The following is a 21,223-nucleotide window of genomic DNA, read 5'->3' on the forward strand; positions in this document are numbered from 1 at the left end:
GCCTAGATAAAATTAAAAAAAAATGCAACACGAAACTAAACCTTGCTTGCTGGAGAGGCATTAACGTCATCAAAGCTTTGAGAAATTAACGCTGTTTTCCATTTTATGTACCATCAGTAAAAAAATATTTATTATATTTTCTCTCCAGAGAACTTCAAGATTCTGTTTCCTCCCCTTGCCGCTCATCTTTAGTAAGGAGAAACCTCTTAATGGTCCTCTGAGCTGCACAAGCAAGCTCCTTTTATTTCCTAATTCGGCGTCGTTCGGCTCCGCCATAAAAGACGTCTCTGCTGACTTTCAAGTTCATTCAGGTGCATAAATTTTTTAAACGACCTGTCGCCTTCATCTCTTTCCAACTACGCTCGAGTCCATTTAGTTGCACTCTGGGTACGCCGGTCGGTACGCCGAAATTACGCACAGACCGTTTATTTTTCTATTGTGTTTTTATAGCCGGTATATAGTATACTGCTAAACGCGCGCCAGAGTTTGCTCTCATAACATTTCTTTTGCACCGTTCCCGGCAACCCCTTCGGCGGGTCGCGCGTGTGTGTGCTCAAGCGCTGGAATTTTGCTCCATTTCTATATGACAGAACATAAACCGAGCGACTATTGTACGGAACGGCAGATTTTAGCTCTCTTTTCGCAGCTGCTGGACAAGCAGGCTTTTTATTTCAGTTTATATTAATACTAGAGGCAAATGTCGGCGCACACAATGGGCCGACGCGAATAAAAAGACTCGCTCGTCCTCTGTGCAGTCCTTCGGTCCGACAAACTTTATGTTGTCACTGCGAGCCGATTCCTGCTTTCACTTTGACAGCCGAATTTGTTTCCCGAATAAAGCTTGGCGAAATCGGAAATCGATGGCTGCATTACAGGCCCCATCGCGGCAGCATGTGTGCATGCTACAACAGTATCGGCATTATTTGCGACTTTATGAGCTGGACATGATGAAATGCTGCTGCGAACGCGATTCTCTTGCGCCTGGAACATGCATTCCATTTCAACGAACCACTTCATAACCCGAAGTTTATACAAACCCTAATAAAATAGGTTTCAATTTGGCCCTTTCCTGCCTTTTTTGACGAAAATGTCACCAAATCTCTGATTCTAACTCTCAGTATTGCAAAATTAACAAACCGTTAGCTTTTTTTCAATCTAATCTGACCAGCGGATGGGTTTTGAGGGTGTTTATCCTTCACCCCCAATTTTAATTTCAACCTAACTTGAAGTTAATACGAAGCTTCAATTTGGCCCTTTCTGCTTTCTCAAAAACTTTTCTCTCATCCTATGAGGCGAAAAATCCATCCCTGATATAGCAAAGGATAATCCACAAGCTTCACAGCTCAGCCAGCCGCTCCCCTGCACTCCGACTCCACTAATTGACTCCCACTTCCTCTCTTAGTATCTAGGGAAGGGCTGCACAATTTGATTAGGCGCACAATTTACCTATATAGGGGCTGCTTTATTTGTTTCGAGAGACTGACTGCAATAAAAGCGACTTTGATATTCCTATGCTCGAGTTCGCAGCCTTGTTTTAGTGTTTGCAGAGGACTGTGCTAATAAATAAGAGCCGGGGCGTGCAGATAAAGCCGGCAGCGCGCGGAGGTAATTTTTTAGAACAAATGAGACTAGTTTGCCCTGCCACCTGCGCAACTGCTGCTTTTTATCCTTCAAAAGCCGTGGCTGCAGATTTGCGATGGAATCCATCTCATATGCGCGAATTATTCATGAGTTTCGTTCGACGGACGCAATGCTTTTTTACCCTTTTGGGACGCTGAAGTACAAGAACCGTCAGAGAGGCTTCGAAGTTTTAGATCGAAGCATAAAACGGGATGGAGGGCAGTGGGAAGGGGCTGTTACCGGATTCTTGCAACTCCAGAGGCCTAATTAACAAAAGCGCTGAGTTGTTCACACCCTCTTGGCGGCCCTTCCGTCGGACGTGATTTTTTTGCGACACCTGTTTGAACCGAAAATCGGACGGAAAGTGCACTAGAGGTCTCCCGAGTCGATTAATATTTCACGCTCCAACGAGGCAATCTTTGTTCAAGGAAAGCCTTTTTAATGGAGATAAATTGACTGCGCTCGTGAAAGAGCTTTTTTACTGTTTGCCCGCCGAGTGAAATTACGAGCCAGAAATGATTAGCAACTCGAAAGGCTGTTAAGCGAAAAAGTTCATCAGATGGGAAAACACAGCTTCAGATGTTAAATTAAGTCTCAATTTTACTCTGTAATTTAATCGGCGTTCTTGAATAGCTTTTCTGCAGTGCCGCTGGCCCATAATTTCAATGAGAAAAGGTTTAAGCGGGTATAGTGAACGGAAAATTTCAAACTGGATTTTAACTACAGGTATGACTAGCAAAAAATTGACAGTTTGTTTTGGAAAACTTTGAGACCTTAGTGTGCCATCTCTAGGGATGTGCAAAAATAATCGATTTAGCAAAGAAATAATCGATTATTATAGTCAGAAATTTAGAGGCAAATAATCTATCAAATAATCGGTTTCATATGTTCCTAAAGGCAATACATATATACTGTGTGTGTATATATATATATATATATATATATATATATATATATATATATATATATATATATCTTTAAAAAAACGCTATTATTCAAGAATGCTCGGTATATTTCAAAAAACTGAAATGGGGTGCAGTGCACCCCGTTTCAGAATTTTAAAGAATGCTATTTATCAAGAATACTTTAATAAATTAGTTTCGGCCACCTCTCTGCTGCTTAAAACATTGAATCACGTTGAGCGGTTTTCGACGAAATAATGAGAAAATCCCCATTTTTTCAAAATCAGATAATAATCGCTTTTTAAATGGGTGATAATCGAAAAATAGTCGGTTTGGATGAAATAATCGGAAAAAATCCGATTTTGAAAATCAGTCAAAATGCTTACAAATTCGTACTCATTTGATAGTCCGGACATCATAAACGCAAAAGAAAAAATAATCGATAATAGGTTCTGCACAACCCTAGCTATCTCCCCGAATTGTTATTTAAAAAATTATAGTTAATAGAATTATCATAAAATTTGATGTCCTTGGTAAAAAGGTAAAGGTATTCGAGAAATTGCTCTTTATAAACTCGATAAAATACGAATTTTCCGTGTTTTGCAAATACTGCCAACTCCAAATCTCGGGTTCTAAACATCAGAATTGTAAAATACATACAGCTAAAGAGTTTATGTCTCAAAGCAGTGTTCAAAATTGTGGCGTAAAATACGAAAAATGAAAAAAATTTGCTATGCAATCTAAATATGTAAATTTCGTAGAGTTTTTGCCAATTTTGTCCTCCCATCTCATTAATCCCCTGACGTTGATTGGTTCAAACTAAAAAAGCAAAAGGACGGCGCCTATTTTAAATTTCACGACTTTCTACATACTGTGTGCACATTTTCTGCTTGTGTTTTGAATGGTATCGACGCATTTTCTCAACTGACAGGTTTGTGCCGTACGTGCCTGTGGGACCTCTCAATATTAGTGAACGTATTGAACAAGACTGCCGCCTCCGCCGCAGGCAGACTCCGACATTTTATTCAGAATTCTCCGGCACACTCGGCCGAGGGAGTGGTTGTTGGTATTCGCAACGGCACACTCCACCCGCGCACCACCACTTACTTACGAATTCCGTGTACCTAATGCCGGCCGGGTACTATATTAATGCCTCGCCGGTGCGCCGCTTCTTCCGCGCGGACTCGGAATCGTGAAATATTGCCAGGCGCGTATTAGAATTCGTACTGCCGCTCTCGGGATATATCTGAGGAGGAGCCGTGCCCATAAAACCGGTTTGATATCAATTTTACTTTGTCAATCTCGGCAAATTTATTCGTGATATAAGACAACCTTATACGTAAGCCTTAAACAAAAGCACTTGAGCAAAGGATTTTTCATAAAGTCGTTCAAAATTATGTCATGGGATTTTTAAAGACCGTCTTTGAAAAAGTTTCTGAGCGCACCAATCGATTCTTGAGGGTCGAATTAGGTAAAGTGGATAATTTTCCGACCAAAAAGTCCAGCGCGACGTGCGTAGCACAAGTATGTATAACTTTTTTCCTGCCAAAACAATATGAATGCGAGAATTGCGCATGCGTCAGAGCTGGTTTGAGCACTTGCAGAGAGACCGCCTGTACGAATGACTTCTTTGCCAGATCCAGCCAGCTCTGACGCATGCGCACTTCTCGCATATACGTTCATATATTTATGTATTATTGTTTGGTGGGAAAAAAAGTTCTACTTGCGCTACGCACGTCACGCTTAACGTCGGAAAAAAATCCTCTGTACCTTAATTCGACCCTCAAGAATCGATTGGTGCGCTCAAAAACTTCATCAAAGGCTGTCTTTAATAAACTTCGACAGTAATATATTTGAAAAATTGCCAGACTCCAGCACATCAACACAAGGAAATTGCATCCTAAATAAAAGATCGGAGCACTCTGCAATCTTGCCCGACAAAATCATCATTAAGTAACATTATCTGTTGGTGCGGCTGGAAAAGTGGGAAGTTGGAGGAATTCGTGCGTCTGGCTAATGAAGTGGTGCACTCGAGGGCAACTTTCGGCCCGTGCCACCTGCCTGAAACACAATATTATTCGACGGGGGATTGTAAGAGGGTCATTCTCGTAAATAAGCGCGCAGAGGACGCGGAGGGCGAGGGAGGAAAATTCTCGGATGCTGACGAGCGAGCGAGCGCGTCGAGTGGCCCTAAATTCAGTTTAACTGCCGCAGCGAACCCAATTTCGACGGTCCTGTGTTGCTGACAGGCTTGTTAAATTATATTTTTACACGCGGCGGCAGATGAGCGATCTTTTATGCTATGCACTCGCACACACATCAACGAGGTGGCTGTGCTAAAGACAAGCAAATCTTGTTGACGGTCGGTGTGCCTTTGAAAGTGAAAGAAAACAAACCTCCGAGGAGAATATTCATTGTGCCTTTCCTGAGCCTCTGAGGATTCGCAACAGTGCGTTTCAATTAACGCAGAGAAAGCTCGTTTTATTTTTAATCACGTCACTACAACAACACGTCTTTTGTTCTCGAATGAGTTTGTTAACTCACCAAACACATGGCACGTGGGAAAAGCAACTTTGCCACGAGCTAGATAACTCATTTTGCTTGAAACTTTTTACGAGATTCCGCGGAGGAGTTGTCTAACAATAACAAGAGCGCCGAAAATGGTGAATCCACCTCTGCGATTGGCCTCGAACCCTTTTGGCTCGCTGTTAGTGGTATTAAATTTTACTTTGAAATAGCAAGAAGCCTTTTTAAGCTGTCTGGAGAGGCAATCGCACTCGGGCTGAGATTGAAAATAAACAAATGCTCAGTTAAGTGGTACAATTTATCGGAAGTGAATCGGTTTAGTCTTTCATAGCCTCCACTCAGCAGACGCGTGTGCAAACAAATCTAAACGACTGCATATAAAAAAGTTTTTCGCAACCATCAACGGAATCGGTTTTTTTAATGAAATGGTGGATCCGAAGCTTGCTTCATCTCCAGGGAATCGATTCAATTAAAATATATCGAGCCGGAGCAACTGACAGCGAAAAACTCACCGACCTAAAAACCAGCACAAACCTTTTTTCTCTTTCATTGCTTTTAGATTGGGTAAAGCACACACACCGGCGACGGAAAGATTGTTTAGATAGAAACAGCAACTTTTCTCTGCACGTTCCTTTCAGCTTCTTTGAAACTGTCCCAGCACGAGAAGAGAATTGCAACGTCTGTCGAGCAGAGTGCAAGCTGAGGTTTATTAGAGAAAAATAAATTCCTATACGGAAAGCAATAATGTCCCCAAGAATAGCAGGGATGTGTGTAAACAATAAACCCTCGCAACTGAGCGATAAATCAGTGTTCTTTAAGGACGCTGAGCACAATGGCGCATAAAACCAAAGTTTCACAGCAGCGTAGGCGGAAATAAAAAGAGCGTTGAACTCGAACAGGCACCTGCAGCACCGTTGGCGCGTTTGCATTTGTATGTATGGGTCCGCGGAAACGTGCCGTGCATGCAAATTCGTCGGAGCAATGCTAAACCGGCAGCTCTCGAAAAAGTCTGTGTCGTGGATGGCTGCGTTATTGGCAGAATTAATTAACACTCTCGGTAGACGGGGGCAAAATTCAATTATATACACGCTCACTGCAAAGTGCACGTCAGTGAAACAAAAAACACAGCCGCGCACTTTCATCGGAACTATAGAGGAACTATTCACGTCTGTTTTCAAACAATAAAGCTGACGCGCCTTTTTTCCTAAAGAAAACTACGAGAGCGTGAAGCAAAAAATGTCTAGAACACTTTGTCGGGCGGGAAAAATTCAATGTTGTACAGCGACCGAAATTCTGTGGTTGCTCCCGCATCAAAGGGACGTCTGAAGTGTTCGCATGCAGCAGCGTTTATAATATCATTTTGACACTTGGCAAGAATGCCTGTCGTCCTTTTACGGACAATCGATGATAGGAAGCGCCCACCCAGGAAATTGAATCGTATATCTCGATGTTTTGGGGATGCAATTGTTCTTGCTAAACATAAGTTCCCCTTCAGCTGGGCCAACACAAACATAAATTGAGCGCGCACAACCTCTGGACCGAACGCAGGATATTCGTTGTACATAATACATTATGTTGCGCGAAAGCTTCTTTCTCACTCATAAATTTTTTATCCCTCCTGGGACGTCGAAAAAGTGCTGCTAAAACCCAGGAGAGCTGCGAACTCATGTCGAAATTTCGCAATATTTGAGTAAAATGAAAAAGTAGATTTTTTCAGATTTTGCTACCTGCTTTTTCCCACTCTCGAAAATATATTCATCATTTTAACAAGCCCATTCGGCTCGAATTCTTAGGAGGATGAAGCATTTCTGGAATCTCCCAATATCAGAGATGGCACAAGGCGACTAATTAATTGAATATAAATGCTAGAAAAGCTCAACGGGCTGGTAGGAGGCGCCACTAGCAGGTTTTCGCTCCATTCCAGCGGCTTTCTGGCGTTTCAATCAAAGACCTCGGTGCGGGAAGGCGAAAAGATGGCCACGATTGGGCCCAAGCTCCTCTGCGGCCACTCGGGCCCCGAGTTATCCACGCGCCGGAGTTGTTGGGCTCATAGCCCACGGGATGCGCTGAACAGAGGTTAAAGAATGACGGTATAAATCATGTCTCACATAAACTCTCCAATCTCACTTTTATATATAAAAAACAGATCCTGCAAAACAAGTACGAAGTGAATTGTGTCATGAATAAAATAGGGGTTATTTCTTGCGTAAAAGAAGCAAAACAAGACATTGAAAGATAATACAATAAGAAGAAATTGTATCTCGTTTCTTTTTGCGTGTCTCATTCTTTTTATTTCTTCATGCAAACGAGACTAACTCAAATTCTACGTAATACAATAAGCCTTCCATTTAGATTTTCCAGAACAAACCAAATCCTTTGGGGGTGGAAATAAAAACCTGTTCTCTGTGAACAGTCGTTTTTATGGTGTGCCGTACGTTTGGCAAGCGCCGCTAAGTACGGTGTTCACGCGTCACAAAGTACGAAAGGTCGGCGCTGAAGTAAAAATTCTAATTTTCCCTGTGAGCACAATCCGTGGTGTCGCGCCGAGCGGATTTCGCGGCGAGCGCAGTTGATATTTGGGAGTAATTTGCATACGGCCCGTCCCCGGAGGTCACAAAGAGTGCGTGCGCCGGGCAACTTTCGCTCCCGCCGCCGACGAACGAGCCGGGGGTTGAACGAGCGTCGGGGGTGCAGGCGGCGCCACTCTCTGCGCCCTGTCCGACCCTCGGTTGCGTCTCCGGTGCACAGATGGTGCCGCGCTCGGACTCATTTCGTAGTCAGCACGGCGGGCAACTTTCGCAATATAATTCAAATGAGCCTGTTGACTGGCTTTCACAGAGATTATTAATTTTAATATGCATGACTTTATTTATGATCCTCTGTATTTTAATTTTTAATACCTCTCCCCAGTCTCGTGCTGGTTTGACTGGTGTAGCCTCGTTAAAAAATAACTTATTTTTGATAAATGCTAAAAATTCAGATGTATTTTTGACGTACATTGTACGTAAATATTGTACGTAAATAAAAGTATGCGTTACTTGCTGGTTTGCACCTTTCCAGCATGCGTGATTTGGCTTCACGGGACAAATGTCTAGCGTTTCAATACAGTCCTCGGTGCGGAGGCAAGTGGCCATTGAGTGGGCTGGGTCCCTGTGCGGCCTTGTTGCGCCCATGTTACCCGTTCGCGGTGTTATTGGGACCCGGGTTTCAGCATTCGTGCCAGTGCAGGGCGCGCCCTTCCCAGTCCTCGGACAGGGATTAAAAGAGCAAAAAAATGTTCTTCTCTTTTCCGATGCCTTCATATATTATTTTACAAGATAGAGCAGCTTTTTACTTTATAAAAAAATTGTAAACCACCCCCTACATGAAGACTATTGGTATTTTGACCAAAGAGAGTGCGAGATTCGATGAAATTAGGTCCTAAATTAAGTTTCTTGCGGCGAAACACATCTGAAACAACACCAATAACGCTCCCGTTCAAAGAAAATAGAATTAACTTAGAATTTCCACCCTTGGGGAGGAGGGGTTGGCTCTCATCCCTCCGGCAATGACATCGATATATTGAATTGAATTTTTTTTAATATAGTTTTGGTTAGCACTTAAATTGTTTTATTAAAAAAAATCTTGATTTTCAGGGTTCAATAACATGATTTTCTTCTCAAAAATAAGATAAAATTATCAGTGAATGGTTTATTTATTTTAAGATAAAATAATTAAATAACTCCATACAATTTTTGATAATGTTGTTTCCTTGTGTATAAACCACACTTTGGCTATACAGGATGTTCGAAATTGTATGTAATAGGGTATGCCTGATTTTTTTGGAAATGGCCACCAATGGCAACTTGTTTGGCGTCTAATTTAGTACATTTTACTCAGAAATAAATATTTGTGCCCGTGCAAAAAAGGCAATTTATTTAATCAAATTTTTTAGGTAGCGATATAGGATTACCAGCAAATTTTGTTAAAATCTGAGAACCCAAGGTGTCGTCAATGTTTATTTCTAACCTGTCGTAAATCGTATTTTGCAATAAAAATAAAATATTTTATCGTCTCTCATCTATCTGGTATCAGCAAAATTCAGTTCAATTAGAGCAAACACGTTAGTAACAGTAAAGTAACAGAGCGTGTCAATGGGATATTTTTACCTTTACGTGCAGCTATTTTCAACGCTATAACTTTTGTTATTGTAGAATAAAAGAAACACACGCGCGGACTTCAATTTGTATGCAAATTAGATTCCAACTAGGAAGAGGCACAAAAACAATTATTATTTAACAACTTGAGTCCGACAGTCGGGCTGAATATGCAAAGCGTATGCAATTGCTGAATAATATTGCTCATTCATGAAATAGAATCGAAAAAAAAAATAACAGATCATGCCTGGGAAATTGTTCCGCGCGACTGTAGGAATTTTTATATCCACCAGCTGCTCAATTTACAAAGCAAATGAAGCTCGACGAATAACAATTAATTTCAGTCAAGCGTTAAAAACAATTTAGCATGAGATTCAATGGGAACGGGACTTTTTGTTTGAAAAAAAAATGCATAGCCGCAAGCAGAGCGCGCAGCCGCTGCGGTGCATTATCGTAATTACCGAGGGAAACTCCACCTGCATGCGTCTTCATGATGAGGGTACTCATTAAAAAAATGTTGCAAACCCCTTAAAGCTCAACCAACGCATTTACCTCGTTCTCTGGCTTTTAGCATGCCAAGTTTTGCGAGCAAAAGTTCATTTTATTGGTAATCAACAGTTTTTCTTCTTGCCTGCAGTTGAAACGCACAGCCGAGTTGCAGTTTTTATTTTAAATAATTTCATGAAAATGAAATTAGGCCTTCAGCCTCTCTGAAAATCTAATTATCTTCGAGCTAACCAAATTACACGCGTATAGAATGGGAGACTGGCTGCTGGAGGATATTAATTCTAAGCTAATCGAGTTTGCAGCAAACTGCGTGTCGTCAGAATATCGAGCACCTCTTCAGAAGCAAACAAATTTGCAGCAAAAGCGCGTCGCGACATGAATGTCACCCTTTGCCCTCCTCTGCGAGCTAACGAAATTTAGCGCGGAATGTTTGCCAACGCTGTTTTACTCGGAGTGCTGTTTGTCGTGCCAACTACAGTATTCAAGTTAGAAATTAGGTTTGGAAATAGCAACAATGGTTGCGATTTGTTCAGGCCAACAATTAGCAACATTTTGCATTGTTCGTAGAGTTTATTGGTGAATAAATTTAGCAAAATCAGGACAGGATTTTAACAGTTAAATTTTGATTTAGATTCCTCAAGTCGCAATGTAATGTACTACTGGTGTGCGAATTTTGAGGAAAAACTCCCTAAATTGTGAAATGAATCGTGATTTTAAAATTTATGCTCGCCGCTTGATTACAATGTAAGCTTTTGAGCCGATTTACTCAAAACTTTAAAAGGCAACCTGGAAAGTTTGTAGCTTTTTCCTCATTTTTATATAGTAGCATTATTAATAAAAGCATCCCGAAAGAAAAGCTCCTTCTCTTCCTCCCCTGTCGAGCTTGAACACACACCATAGTTGAAATATGAATTGTTAATTGGCTCATTATAATCAATTAGTCCCTGTGCGAGGCAGAGCCGACGAGGCAAACAAGAGTCGTTTGATGAGTCGTGCATAATCGCGTCTGTAATCATCTCGCGGCGACGTTTGCATGAATGATCTGCGCACTTTGCATGATTTTCGTGTCTCCTTTGAAGTAGCACGGAGTGGTGCCAGGTATATTCTGTGTCCCTGCTAATGTTGTTTGCGTGTCGCGGACAATGGTGGCAATTTCCCGGCTTCAACCAGGCATCAACAAGTTCTGGCGCACGACATGCTTTTTCACCTGCGAGACTAACAAGCGGCGCAAAGCTCGGCGAACCAGATTTTCCGCGTACGCGTACGACGCAAAGAAAGCAGGCTTGTGATTGCAATTACTCGGCGCAAACACACGGCTTTTGATCTGCGAAACAGCTGGCAGGAGAAGAAAGGGACGTGTACTATTTAAATTAGCTGTTTGATTTGCATGGCAATTCGTGCACGTCGTCGCCGCTGGATAATGGAAATGTGAGTGAGCTGTATTTCATTTTCGTCTATTTCTGCGGCGCAGACATGCAAGAGCACTATCTCGCGCCGCGCTGCTATACAAATAAATGCGCCCCGCTGTGGTAATCTCCGAAATAGCGCCCGACGCGTTCTGGACTGTGTGTTTAGAAGCTCGGATCGATCAAGAGGCAGTTTTTAGGTATCACAGAATTTGTTAGTAAAATCGCATTCAAATCCGATCCCTGCCGACGACACGACTGCAAATTATTACACAGACACACTTTGATCAGCGAAGCTGTGCCTTGGCAGACGTGAAAGGCGAAACCCTTTCAGAGCGAGCTGTAATTGAAGTTCGTGAACAGAAAGGCAACTTTGCACCGAGCTAGTGGCTGTATCGCGTCTCAAAGATTGATAGTTTAAATTACACGCGCGGATTCTCTTTACCCCCTTGTGCCGTGGGAGCGAAAATAAAATCAATAAAATTAGGATCCATTGCCGGAGGTTGCACATTGATTGGCACACGGTGATCTAATTAATCCCTAAGTGGACCCAGCTCAGCACTTCTGCGATGTCGACAGGTGCTCGACGAGTCCCCTGGCTCTTAGCATGTAAATTAGATCAAACATCGAGTGTATATCAAAGTCCTCTCGCTCGTCAGATTGGCCTGCTAACACGATTCGGCAAACATTTTCCATCGCTAAACAGACCGCAGTCAGCATAAAAAAGCTGAAAATTGCATTTGAAAAATGATTGTTTGTAAGGCATTGATTGAATGCTAAATATTTAAAGTGGATGATCGATACAGGGTGACAATTATTGAATAATATTTGATTTGTTGGATGCAATAAGCAGTTTGATCGATAAACAATTTGTTCTACACCTTGTAATAATCAACAAATGACATTGCTAAAGTAAAAATTCAAATTTTCCAAAATTTATAGCGCTTGACCATATTTTTTTTGGCAGATTTCGATTCCTCGTCGTCGAGATCTATCGAACAGCGAATTAAACCTTTTAAGGGAACTCTTTGTTGTGAAATAAAATAGGATTTCAAATAAGGAGACAGTCCTCACTATTTGAAATAATTTTGAATGCTACTTTTTGGCTTCAACTGAATCCTTAGGAATGAGTTCATGCATTGGCAACAAGCATTTTCCAGGATTTTGCAGTATTAATCCTCTTTTAGTTAGACAAATATTTTCAACAAGACCAAGGAACAGAGAAATACGAGATTTCAAACCCTAGATACAAAACTAATCAATAAAAAATCGATATCGACATGAGAAATATTCCATCTTTGTAGGACGTAGCTAATATAAATGCAGAAAGAAGATTATCTGACCTAAATTCTGAAATAACCCTCAGGGGAGAGTCGAGTGGCGTCGGTGTAATCCACAAAAGTTGAATCTACAAATGCTAACGTTGATTAAAATCTTTGTGAAGTGCACGGGAGAGTTATTATCGGCGCAGTCGAGGCGGCGGCAAGATGTGCAATAAAGACGCATTAGGAGAGTAATCCAATTTCGGAAAGACGCGCAGAGATGATCTACATCACAGATGAGCGGCTGCATGCACACCTGGCCTCCCTTATTAATACAAGGAGAAGAAGCAGCAGTTTATTGCGAAAATAGGTGCGCGCCGGGCTCCATAGATCCAATTTAGCGGCTCACGGGCGTCCAATTAGAGGTGAGTTATTTTGAATTGGAGAGAACCGGAGGCGGCGTCGGCTCACACGCCGACCGACCAGCTGGAGGCGGGCGGAAGAGGAGAAAGTGCGGCGACACAACAGGTCATTGTGGGCTGCCCACCCACCCACCCACGCGTCGCGAACCGAATTCGGCGCTGCGGCGACTATTAGCGCGGCATTGTTTTTGCGGTTAATAAGCAGCGGGCAGGTTGGTTGTGCGTGTGGAGAGCGTCGGCGGCGGGAGCCGGGCGGAACAGCGCGCAAGCGAAGAGGGTTTCGGGGTGAGAAGCCGCCTGCTTGAACCGAGCGAGCGAGCGGGCGAGCGAGCGGGCGGGCGGGCGGCGCATGGTTTTGTATCTCCGTGACTCGCTCTCCATGTCATAAAGCACGCAGAGCAGAGCGAGCGCGGCGGCGGCGGCAACAACAGGCGGGCCGGCGGCTGGTGCTCCGCGTTGCAATCAAACCGCGTGTCACAATAATTACCACGGATCGATTTCGAGTGGCTCTCGAAGAATGCGTCCGCATCGGAACCGTCCACATCGCGACAACGGCCGCCGAGGTGCACGCCGGCGACGCTAGCGCCGCTCGTGTTGGTCGCGCCACCTACCAGTCGCTTCGTCCCGACTGTCCGGACAAGAGCGGCAGCATGTGCCGGTAAATTTCGCGCGCTGCCCGAAAGATGTACGCTGTCGCCGACACGGACGATGCCCCCATCCAGGTGGTGTCCACCATCTCCGGGGCGGCGGGCACCGTCAACCCCGTCCCGGACAGCGAGATGGACGCTCTGCTCCTTGGACGTACAAGGGTATGTGGGGTGAGGTGTTTCTCTGTTGTCTCAGCCTGCCCTTTTTATTGTATGTGTTTTAAAATTTTGTCTCGTTTTTCTCCGGCGACAGCATGTGCATGGTGTGTGTGTGTATGTGCGCGCGTCGGCAAAAAATTAGTCCTGACAGCGCTGAAATAATGAATCATTATAGACTTGTTACGATCTGACGGCCTGAATGATTTATGGCCCCGACGGGCTCGGGTTCGACGCACCAATTTTCTCCACGAGCCCGATCCGACGCATAATAATTGTAATAAATGACGCGTTCATTCAAGATTCCGAAGAGCATGTGTATGAAAGTATGCAACCGGCAAGGCATTGAGGTCGAGAGCGTTGCATAGCTATTCTATCCTCATTGTCAGTCTGTGACGTAATTTATTTTTTGCCCTTCACAATCCGAATAATTTTTTATGTAATTTGAAGCCATCTGGAGTGGGTTGAATCATTGGTTTTTACTGATTTCCCAGGTTGCTGTTTAAAATTTAAAAAAAGATCGGCTTAAAGATTTGCTTGCTAATTGCTAATCCAACAGGAGCGTCAATTATTGTAAAACCACGATCTATATCACAATTTCGGGAATTTTTTGCGTTCCAAAATTTAACTGTTCCGTGGTCCTGATTACATTGTTGTTGCTAAATTTCACAATGAACCCTTTTCTACAGCCAACAGTGCAAAATGTTCTTGATTTTTGGCCTGTACAGCTTCACTTTAAGTATGTATTAGCAGGAAAATTCTGTATTTCGTCGCTTGGTAAACAAAAAACAAGCTCTCCCAATTTTTTTCCAGCATGAAATCGTTGTTTGTATTTTAAGAAATGCTTTGTAACTGTTTCCCATCACATTACCATGATTAAAACGCGTCACCGGTGACGTTAGGTCCTTTTCCAGCTCAAATGTGAGCACGCGTCGGTTTTTTATCGTACACTTGATATCTTGCCAACACACTCAACAAGTAATTATACGTGCCAGGCAAAGAGGCCTATTGAATTGGGCACTGCAGCCATGTGGCCCTGTGTGTCAGCAGGCGGTACTTATTTGTTTTTATCGATTTATCTCTCATTGCTGGTGCGGAGGCACGATTTCCAATATGACACCTGACAATACGAACAGCGTCGATGCACCGTGATGATCCCATTGTTTGTTAAACAACCGGAGCCACCAGTCGATGCGAGAGTTTATATACGAGTAGGGCGTGTCAAAAGAGCCGTTCTCCCGTTTTATTACTCAATAACTGACCAACTTTTCCCATCAACTCCGTTCCTCCTGCGATTTCACCGAAACATCAAAAGAGTGCGCACTTTTCAAATTCACAAATTAATTGAAGAAACTTTCCACCTTATTGCACACGAGGGGGCAATCTTCTTTGAACCTACCGTTGTGTACTCCCGTTCACTGAACTAATTTATTTCGAGTCCTTTGAGCTGAGCTCTGACACATGAATGGAAATGACGTGAGCAGCAGCAGAGGAAGGCGGGACATCGATCCGATTTTTGTGTCATCTCGAAACATTACGACACGCGCACGGCAATCGAATTAAAGCAGAGCATTGCAGGACATAGAAAGTAGTTTACTGCTTCTGAAATTTAGCTTCTAAATCAGGACATAGATTTATCGAAAAAATAATTATTTATTTGCTTAATTTCGATTTCTCGCAATTTATCTAATGGTGTGCAATAACGAGGAAAATTCGCTAAATTGTGAAATAAATCGTGCTTTTACAATTTATGCTCACCGCTGAAATTTTCAGCTTTATTTTAGACAATATTTCACAAATTTTCAATACCTACCTGATAACACGGTGTTTGCATGCACCAGGGAATAAACCGTGGCTGATCATCATTTGCGACGGTATAATGCTATTCAATCAATATTCAAATAAATTCCATCAGTCTTGCTTCAAATATGACACTGCCAATGCGTCGCCAATTCTCTGATGCCCGACCGCATGCCAGCAGCGGTGCCATTATTTGCAATGTGATCTGCTCCGACCGGCTGCTCAGTCGGAGCACGCGAAAAATTCTCACGTGATACAGATACACGCTGGTACATCGTAAAATCGATAATCACTCTTTTGACACAGGAAATTAGAAATTTCGGCGAAACTTTGCATGCGGAATGAACTCCTGATAATTGAAGTCGGCGCTCAGGGCTTTTTTGCGGCCGTCATTAATTGAAATTCTTTTGACCGACGGACCAAAATGGAACCGCCCCCCTCCCCATCTCTCTTTCTCTCGCTCCTGTACAATGCCAAAAGGCGTTTAGCGAAAGGATTTCCTTTTTTCTGTATTGTTTCCACGCTCGTTCTCTCTCTCTCCGCCTCCACAATTCCGTCTTATTTACGGCCCTTTTAAGCCCCTGCATTCACAATTTTTAGTTTCAAAATGGCTTTGCACTTTTCTCCCGTCCGAGTGCGCGAGCAAGCGTTTTAGCAATTGTAACAATCGCAAGCGCCAAGTTTGCTCCCCGGCTGTTTATTTAATTCAGCACTCTGCATTCTTTTCGCTCAATGAGTCTTGACTCTTGAAGAGGCATGTTTGTTCTGTTTATTTATTTTGGCGCCTCTCTTCTAATGGTGGAGCGCGTTAATAAATTGCCAGCTTCTTGGATTGGAGTACAGTACTCTTTGAAAGGTGTTTGTCAGCCAGAAGTTTCAACTATACCTCAATTCGATGAAGCAGAATAGTTCATTTGTGAAATTTAGCAACAGTTCGTCTCCAAAATCAGGACCAAGGAACAGTTAAATTTCAGATTTGACCAAATTTATCGAAAAATTAAATGATTACAATCACTCTCGTCGCGATCTATCCAATGGTTTAGAGTAAAAATTCCCTAATATGGTAAATAAATCGTGGTTTTTACAGTAGGGAGATTAGCATGCAAACTTTTAAGCCGATTTTCACAAAAATTAAAACGGCAACCCGGAAAGCCTTTCCAAATTGTTATTTCAAGGAAAGGTTAAAAAAGGAATTTTCTGTAAAAAGCTTTACCTTGAAGACTGTAAAAAATTCTTGCCCCTGGATTTTATCTCGGAAGAATAACAAATGAATTTTGAGCTGCCTTTGTTGTGTAAACTGTAGCCAGCTGCGTATGGGGTAGACGTCATTTTGAGGCTAGAGAATGCAATCGAAGAGAACACACATATTCAACCGACGTTGTGTAAACAGTTTGTGCCAATTGGGCTCAATAAATATTAATAAATACAGTGGTGATATTGACTGACTGCGCGGCTCGTGAAGCAAATAATATTGACATAAAATGTTTATGACGGGACTCGGCCTCGAAACATCACAGATTCGTGCGATACTTTTGACCTGAAACACACCGATTTATTTAGGGGAAAGCCCATTTAGAAACCAGACCGTTCTTTTGTTGTGTAAAAAGTGAGTTCGCTCTTGCGAGGGCGCAATTCATTTTTTATGGGCTTGCAACTCCGGCGCAAATAGTGGAAGTTTGCTCACTTGGGACAACTGTGACAACTAACTATTCGTCAGTGCGTGAAATATTTATTGAGCACAACGTCAGAAGCCTTTTTTATTGCCTTTTGGTGACGGCGCGGGTGTAGCAAATGATTGAATCGCAGCGTTGGCTAACTTTTTAGCCAGACAGTTTCGCATAATTTATTATTTTTCACTGTGCTTCGCGAAATGCAAAACGAAAAGCGCCATATTTGCATATTCCACTGACTCGCCTCAGGGGCTTTGCCTGCCAAATACTTGACCTCAATAATCTCTTGACGTGAGGAGGATGCTGCTGGGGAGCATTGGGGCGTGCTCCGTAGGGAAAAACAACGAACGTGTCAGCCTCCATCATTCATAGCTTGTTTATTATTGGAAATTTTGCTTGTCATTGATCACAATGGGGGGAAAATAGGTTTGTTATCTTAAACAATCGTTTTTATTACAACTAAGCTAAAATAAATTCCGTTTTTTAAAACCAAACTCATTGTTTGGGGGTTTAAGATGAGTGATTTTCAGGAGACTCCGTTGTCTGAAACAGAGATTTCTGGAAACGTTGATGAAGATGAGGAAGCCCAAAATTTCGAGGTTCGCGAAGATGAAACAATTGAAGGAAATATTCCCGAAAACATTGAAGAAGAAAACGAAGAACAACATCCTGGTCACATTGAGGAGGGAGAAACGCATCATCCTGATGAACTAGAAGAAAGGAATGACGAATTGAAAGATTCAGAAGACGAAATTCCTACAGTGGCTGTGGACCAGGAAGTACTTGAGCCAGAAGATGCCGAAAACTCCCCTTCAGTGAGAGAATTTGACGAAGAAACATCTGTGGACAAATCTCCTCAAATAACCGAGAGTGAAAACACCCTGCTAGAAGATTTGGAGAGGAAGGCGAGTGAAATATTAGTGGAGGAAGAAAGTGTCAAGTCAAAAGAGAGCATTAAAAAGTCCCCGACGCCACTCTCGAGCAGCAAATCCTCCCCCAGTCCACAGAGAATCTTTATCCTGGGTCAATCGCCTGTCATGTCTGTAGACTCATCTCCTCTTGGCCGCAACCACCTGTCATTTGGGTCTGACCAGCCCTCGGCGCCTCCAGGGACTCCTGTTCAGAGGACTCCTACAGAGGTAACACAGGCAGAGTCGTCCTTGACTTTGGCGTTCGTTGGAGGCAGCCTTGATTCCGAAACCGAACGTTCAACCGAAAGCGTTCGAGAAAACCCTAATGAAGATGACGACGTGCCTAGCTACTGGGTTCTCCCTCCGCCAGGCTCGCGTTTGGCCAGCAGAAAAAAGAGACCGAGTTTTTTCATCAGGCAGAAAATTCAGATGATCGAAGAACGCGACCAGAAGCTGAAAAGGGGAGTGGTGGCGAGGCAGAGTCAGCAGCGACAGGTGGAGTGCTCGGCTTTGAAGGAAAAACACTTCCAAGAGGTCTGGCACCGATACGGCCAGCTGATGGACGAGTGGTGGATAAAGAAGGAAGATGGTCTTCAGCGGAAGATGGAGAGAGTGCGGCAGATCGAACGGTTCCAACAAACAAGGGCCAAAGATGTGTCCCGGAAAAAGTTCTTGAACGGCATGAACAAGTTCCGGAAGGAGAAGGAACAGTTGGCCAAGCAGAGGCAGGAGCGACAGCAGCTGGAGATTCTTAACACTTGGCTGGCCCACATGTCTCGTCAATAAATAATAATTGATTCCACCATGAAAACAATTTGTGCCTTGTCGTCGACGACCAATTGAATTTTGCAAGCATGTGGGAGGCAAATGGGCGCAACAGCCGCCGGCGAGGGACGAAACAAAACAGGCTTTAATTATGACAAACACGCCTGCTTGTGTATGCAACCGCTGCACCCTCGCGCTGATGATTGCCGAGCGAGCCGAGCCGAAAGAGCAGGCAACGAGAGCTCGGCGGGTGAGCTGACTGCCGATTTAATTACTGTGTCGACTGGAGGCGCACGCACCAGGGACTATGTATGTCACCACGTGACTTTCGCAACCAACCCTCAGCTGTCTGTGCGAGTGCATTTGCACAGCCGGATGCTGTTATCAGTCAGCTGCAACTCAAGTGAGCTACACTCCACCGCGTAGAGTAGAATGAGCGAGCGAGCGAGCGCAATATTTTCCCTCAGTCGCGGTCGTATAAAATTAGATAAAAAGTCATAATGAGATTAGCTTCCTTATTCGCTAATAAATAATTCATCGCTCATTGACGTTATTCGTGGATAATGTATTAAAATCGTGCTTCCGCCTCCAGTTTATTGACTAAAAATAAAATAGCTCTGGCCGGAATAAACCTGTCAAATATATTTTGGCCGAGGAAAGGCGAGGCTAATGAAAATGTGCGTTGAAAAGTTGAGCTGCCGATGTCATTCACGTCAGCGTAAAATAATTTAAACGCGCGTGTGTGCGTCCGCAGTTTACTCAATTACAACCAACCATACGGCCAACGCTTATCAATATTTGAAATGGCACACGAGATACAAAAAATATACCTTATCAAATGTGCTGGCAGTCGATTGGATTGGGATCATTTGCTGCGCGCAACGGCATGATTGGGAAAAAACTGCAGAGTTGGATATTGGGGTATGAATGAGAGAGCAGATGGATAGATGCTGCCTCGCGGTGGCGGACTCAACAAGCATCTTCACAGAACTAAATCTACGCCCGCGACTCGTGCGAAACAAGTTTGGAGGACGAGAGAGACGTAAAGTTCTTTACAGAGGAACTGCGTTAGCAACGCTGGTAGTTTCGATGTTTGAGTGGATGCGAATAATTACGACCTTGTTGAAAAACACATATCCATTTAAATTAAAACATAATTTAAAACTTGCGAAATTCATCTTTTTCAAAAAGTTAATTTTTTAATCAACTTGTACCAAAGTTAGGCACAACGGAAAATACATGACGAAATCAATATTCATGAATCAACTCGAGCGCACACACCGAAAGCTCTCTTGGAAACAAACACAAATTCAAATGCGCTCTGATGTTTACATTTCCAAAGGCAAATCCGAGTACCCAATTAAACCGAAATAGAGTTAGTCGTGTTAGTTTACATATACGCAAGCGAAATGTATCCCGGCCCAAGTTTCGAGATAATCAGTTGACATTAGCGGGGCACGCCGAAGTGAAGACGCGTTGACTGATTTGTCGCTGAGTTGACTTTATCTCGGCGCTGTTGAACAAATACACAAACGCAGACGCTGGAATTAGATATGCTCAAGGCACAAGCAACTACTTTGCCTGCTCGAACAGGACTTTTCCCAGTTGGGCTGGTGGAATATTCATTGGTGTTTTGTTTGCGGACAATTGAGCACTTAATCTGGTGATTAATGCCTGCATAATTCAGCACTATTGACAGAGAGGCGTAATGGATTTGGTTGACGGCCCTAAAATTCGTGCACTAAATTCAGAAGCAGCAACCGCAAACAGCAGTCAGCAGCCGGTTGATGGTTGTGCTGTCTGGAAATAGTTGTGTGTGCGAGTGTCGATTGCTTTTTTACAGCCTCCAGATTCTGCTGCAGGTCGATCTACCAATAATGGCACTTTGATCAAGTCGAATTGAGCGCGCGACATAAAACTCCGCTTTGTTACCGAAGAAAAGCAGGCGCGGCGATCGGCGATGAGAGTCACAGTTTATTGTTTCAGCACCTTTGGACTTCCAATCGGCATTTTACGACAGCCACGAAAATGTTTACCTCTGTCCTCTGCGATCGGAGAAACAAACTCTCTGCTGCAATCACGAAACACTATAGCGTAAGCGTAAAAAATCGCGCGCGACTATTGCGTTTGCGTAAAATGAAAGAGGGTTTATTGCATGCAAGAGAATAAAAGGGGCCAAAAATGAAATGTGTGTATTTTTAGGCACGCTTTTGTAAACTGCCTGCAAGCACAGCACAAATATTTCTCCTTTTTGTGTCCGTGCCAGAACATTTTCAGCGAATGCAACTTTCCACGATTTTAACTGAGTCTGAAACATAAAAATAATTGTATCGATCGATCAATATTCAATTGACGTACATGCAGTGTTATTATTTTTTGGCTCTGAAATAATTCACAATGGGACCACAAACGTTTATTGCCAGCTGCCAAACGGCGTAAAACACGGCCGACCTAATTGACCTTGACACATTCGTGTCGCTTATTGATTGTCGC

At 43.2% G+C, this 21,223-nt stretch overlaps 1 protein-coding gene across 3 annotated transcripts in view; it reads left to right on the forward strand.

Moving 5' to 3' along the window:
• The window catches only part of LOC135948114 (inactive dipeptidyl peptidase 10-like), a 159,733-nt gene that overhangs the window by 15,939 nt on the left and 122,571 nt on the right, over window positions 1–21,223 (forward strand). Inside the window, exon 1 of one of the 3 annotated variants that reach the window (XM_065497208.1) lies at window positions 13,188–13,599. The exons of 1 other annotated variant lie outside the window; for it this stretch is intronic. In XM_065497208.1, the coding sequence (XP_065353280.1) occupies window positions 13,465–13,599 (135 nt within the window). In that variant the 5' untranslated portion in view covers window positions 13,188–13,464. Of the gene's footprint in view, window positions 1–13,187; window positions 13,600–21,223 lie in introns of those variants that run through there. One more of the 3 variants, XM_065497209.1, reaches the window with a different exon arrangement.

The sequence above is a fragment of the Cloeon dipterum genome, chromosome 1 (genome assembly GCF_949628265.1).
Source record: "Cloeon dipterum chromosome 1, ieCloDipt1.1, whole genome shotgun sequence".
NCBI lineage: Eukaryota > Metazoa > Arthropoda > Insecta > Ephemeroptera > Baetidae > Cloeon > Cloeon dipterum.